At 25.3% G+C, this 4,309-nt stretch overlaps 1 protein-coding gene across 1 annotated transcript; it reads right to left on the bottom strand.

Moving 5' to 3' along the window:
* Positions 1-2,040: 2,040 nt before the first annotated feature.
* Positions 2,041-3,415, bottom strand: LOC145843322 (uncharacterized). The gene is made up of 3 exons (XM_082950784.1): positions 3,183-3,415; positions 2,593-2,710; positions 2,041-2,287 (listed from the first exon to the last, which is right to left on the bottom strand). The coding sequence occupies exons 2-3, from the start codon at positions 2,679-2,681 to the stop codon at positions 2,041-2,043; spliced, it is 336 nt and encodes a 111-aa protein (XP_082806910.1). The 5' UTR covers positions 2,682-2,710; positions 3,183-3,415.
* Positions 3,416-4,309: the final 894 nt, after the last annotated feature.

The following is a 4,309-nucleotide window of genomic DNA, read 5'->3' as shown; positions in this document are numbered from 1 at the left end:
ATTATTCTACAGTTTATCAAACGACGAAAAAGTAGACGCTAAAGATACTTGGTTCTAGGACCTGGTGCAAGAACAACCTTATGGTTACCAAGTCATGCACCACGGATACCTTTTATCGTCTTGTCCGGGACAGTATAGTTACCTAATAAAACCAGTAATTGGTTCCAAATACACTAGTGAAGTCTATGTTACAATAATAACCAGAATTTTTCACAATATTTAAAAGACTTTTATTGCAACTAAAATATTTAGTTGTTAGCATTTATTTTGAGTATATAAACTTACTAAGTCCTTGGTATAGTTGTTTTCAGAACGGTTGAATAGTTTATTCATTAAAAAACTAGTATTAAAACACAAAACTGTTTTATGCATATATTTTCTTTTTGAACATAATTTTATTATGAATAATTTTATCTTGAATCATTTTATTTTTGTATCTGTTAATTTTTTCATTTAGTTTAATTTAAGCTTAGATCTAGATATATTTCGATATTTGTTAAGATTAATAGCTAAAAGCAATTTTGTTTTTTATAATACACAAATTTAATTTATAGAATTTTATGAATTTATTCTTTCAAAAAATTATTTTACAAACTAAGCTTCGGTCAAAGACCTCGTCAGTGCTTAAATAAATCTAAAAAAGATATGTGATTGTCATGGAAAATAGCATTTTAACAATTAAATTAGAATAAAACCAAACTTCATTTATTTCATTTATTATTTCTCCTCCAGTAGTTGAGATCTCTCTATTTGTTTTTTTAAAACCAAAACACATAATATTATAGGATTTTATGTACAAGTTATATTTTTTCAGATTATTAAAAAAACCACAGTTTAAAAGAACAAATAGTTATCTATAAGAAATCTTCAGTTACTAAATTACTGTTATAAACAGTAATTTGCAATCAGGAAACAGCAAGGATGTTTCAAATAGAAAAATTATCTTGAAAAAATTAAAACTTGAACCCATTTTGCATACAACTGTGCTAACCTAATCTTTTAAAATCAAATGAAGTTTAATCTGAAAACCTAATTCACTTAAATAATGTAAAAATTGTCTGCAAGGGGTTCTTAAAAATGTTCTAAAGTTAGTAAAAAAAACATAACTTTATATTTTATGTAAGTATAAAGTATTATCATTAAAATTAAGAATAAGCTATGAAAGTCTACGTAAAATAAAGAGAGAAAATTTTTATGTTACTTAATAAAAAAGAAGTTACTTTCTAGTCAATAGTTTAAATTAGAAAATTATAAAATAGTTTTTTAGACATACAAACTATAAATGTAACTAAAAACTTCTAGTATGTCGAAACATTCATTAATTCTTATATCATAAATTCCAAGTTCACTACAACTCTATTTATTTTAAATGTAAACTCGTAAATTTCTTTAGATTAACAAGTTACAAGAATATCAGTATCTAATTTTTAAAAACGACTTATTTTAAGAAAACTACGACAAAAAGTAAAGTCTAAATTAAATTTTATAAAAATATCTTAGAAAATAAAAATAAAGTATCACACTTAACTTTATATGCAATTATTTTGAAACTATGTTTTAATTTTTTTCTTGAACTTGTTGTATCATCAAGATTTTATTTCAGCATAAACAAAAAAGTTGTTATAACACAAATAACCGTGTTGTAAAAAATATTTTTAAAGTTCTAATGTATCTAAAGGTAATTTTTTTTACACATTAAATTTTACGATAAGTTTTGTTAAATAGTCAATTCAACAGAATTTAATCTTTTTTTATTTTTTTTTTTGTTATTTAAAACTTGTATTTGACATATCTATTAAATTAAAAAAGAACTTTTTAAGTTTAAAATAAAAAATGACGAGCTCATCGAGCGAAACTTAGTTTTACCAGATGATCCACTGAAAAATAAAAAAGTATAGGTAGTCAGGTTCGGACGTATAAATAATTTATGTTTAAAATTTACAGTAAGTCATATCAAAAAAGCATCAGTTAAATGTAGAATGCAAGCAAATATAAAATTTACTTTACTTATCGTAAGTTTGAATAATGCTCTAAGAGTATCTAGTACTGACAGATAAAATAAATTTCATAATCGTTTCTGTAATCGACTATCTTGCCACGTTCGCTATTTTCACCACAAAATATCAGCATGTAATCGTATTCATATTTGTTTAAGGGATAGCTTGGGTACCATGAGTACTCAAAATTGGAACTTACTGAAATTCCGTCGCTTCTATACCATAAACCTGAGGATTTTTTCAACCCAATCCAGGCTTCGTCATCCCAATTAACTTTTTCGCAAAGATCTCTGTTTTTTGTAAAAGATAATAAAGTTTTTAACTGTTTCATTTCAGTACCATTTAATTTCAAATAACTACTACCGCAATTTTTTTAATTAATTAATTATTTATAAATATAAAGTATGAACAGCTACAGTTTTATTTTTTTGTGAAGTCGAATAAAATCCAAATGTGAAAATTAGACTTTAAGCTTAATATTTTAAGTGAGTATTAATCAATTTAAACGTAAAGCTTGGTAAACTTTTTATAGGTATTTTTAGCTAAAAAAGGTACTCAATATGCAGTTTTTGTTTATAAAATTTTAAGTACTTACATTCTCTGTTGATTAGTGTCAATTTCATCGAATGCAAGATGTCCATTAAAGTAGTTCACACAGTATGCTTCTGCATTATACCACGACATCTTTTCACGTACTAGTTTGTAGGTGACTTCTGTAATTGAATAGTTAGTAATTAGTTATTATTTTCTAAATTTTTTTTTTAAGTAAAAAATGTTCATTAGGACAAGAAAATCTTGTCAATTTTACACAAATTCTTTACTTTTGCCAGCTTTTAATATTGACAAGTATAAATTCGTTTGGCATGTTAACGTAAAACCTTATAACTTTGTTGAATTCTTTATTGCTAACTATATCGCATCATAAAATTTACTGAGCTTTCAGTTTAAGTCAGAGTTGAATAGCTATGAAACGTTTAAAAAGAATGTAAAGTTGCCTTTTATGACAGGCAGTAAAATAAATAGAAGTATGTTTAATTTATTGAAGCAGTCTTGTTAAATAAAAATATCCAAAAGTAAGTTAAATTTTTGTCGATCAATACAGAACTATTAGATTTATTTAGTTATCGAATTGAAAAAAAAAACTAGTTTAAAATATTTAAAAAGGTCTAATAATCAAATATTAACCTTTAACTTAAGGTATTTCTTCTTTAGAGAGATTTTTTACTTTGTCTTCAAATTCAACTATTTTTGCTTCAAACTTTTCAGCCAATTGGTCCAGTTTATGAGTCTGATTTTGCACCAAGTTTTCCAAATAATCCAATCTTTCCTCATATCTTATCAAAATTTCGCTGTTATTCGCTCCTTCGCGCCCTTGAGGGCCCAATTCACCCTTCTCGCCTTTTGGACCCTGTTTTCCCCTGCTCAAAACGTTACCAGGGTCGTTCTCATGTTGCTCGCTGCCACATTCGAGTTTTAATTGACACGACTGGCAGCTAACATGAGCAACAAGCAACGAACTGATAAAAATAACGAGCTTAAGCATTTTGTTGTGAAACTTTGCCGTTCAGTGTTGAATTATATATGAGCGTTTCAACAGCTGCAGTTGTTTTTTTTAGAAATGACGTTGTTCTGCGCTGACGTGTTTGCAGCTGTTCACAGTTGTTATTTATTTTGTTAGCAGTTACTTTTCTTTCGAGTTTTTAAAACTTATTTTTATAAAATGTTAATTTAAAATAAGTTAGAATTTTTTATTTTGATTGCAACTGCTAATTTTTCTATCAAGCCACTTAAATATTGCAATATTCTTTTTTATATAGATTTATGGAAAGTAAAGTAGAAGCGCAGTGGGTTTCAGGTTAGGTAAAATTCCCTTTTTATATTGTTTACATAATTTTGATATTTATATCCATGTTTACGAACTTATATTCAAATTGTATCTTTACCAGGGCCTAAATTGAAGATGAAAATTTAATAATGTAGTTTATCAAACGACAAAAAAAAAACGCACAAAATTTTTGGTCCTAAGACGTGTTAAACGATACAAAGAACCTTTTGATTATTGAGCCTTGCACGACGGATATCTTTTGTAATATAAAATAATTATTATATAACTGTAATTATTATAATAGTTATTATTATAAATTATATAATAATATATAATTAATAATAAATTATATATAAATTAAAAAAAAACTATTATAATAAATAAAATATATAATAATTTTTATATAATTGTAATTATTATACATTATAATAATATGCAAAATAAATTAAAAAAAAAAAAATTATTTATTAAACATTTAATTGCATTA

Source organism: Thalia democratica, chromosome 8, assembly GCF_965202585.1.
Source record: "Thalia democratica chromosome 8, ktThaDemo2.hap1.1, whole genome shotgun sequence".
Classification (NCBI taxonomy): domain Eukaryota; kingdom Metazoa; phylum Chordata; class Thaliacea; order Salpida; family Salpidae; genus Thalia; species Thalia democratica.
Note: the sequence above shows the minus strand (reverse complement) of the source record. Positions and strands in the feature narration are given on the sequence as shown.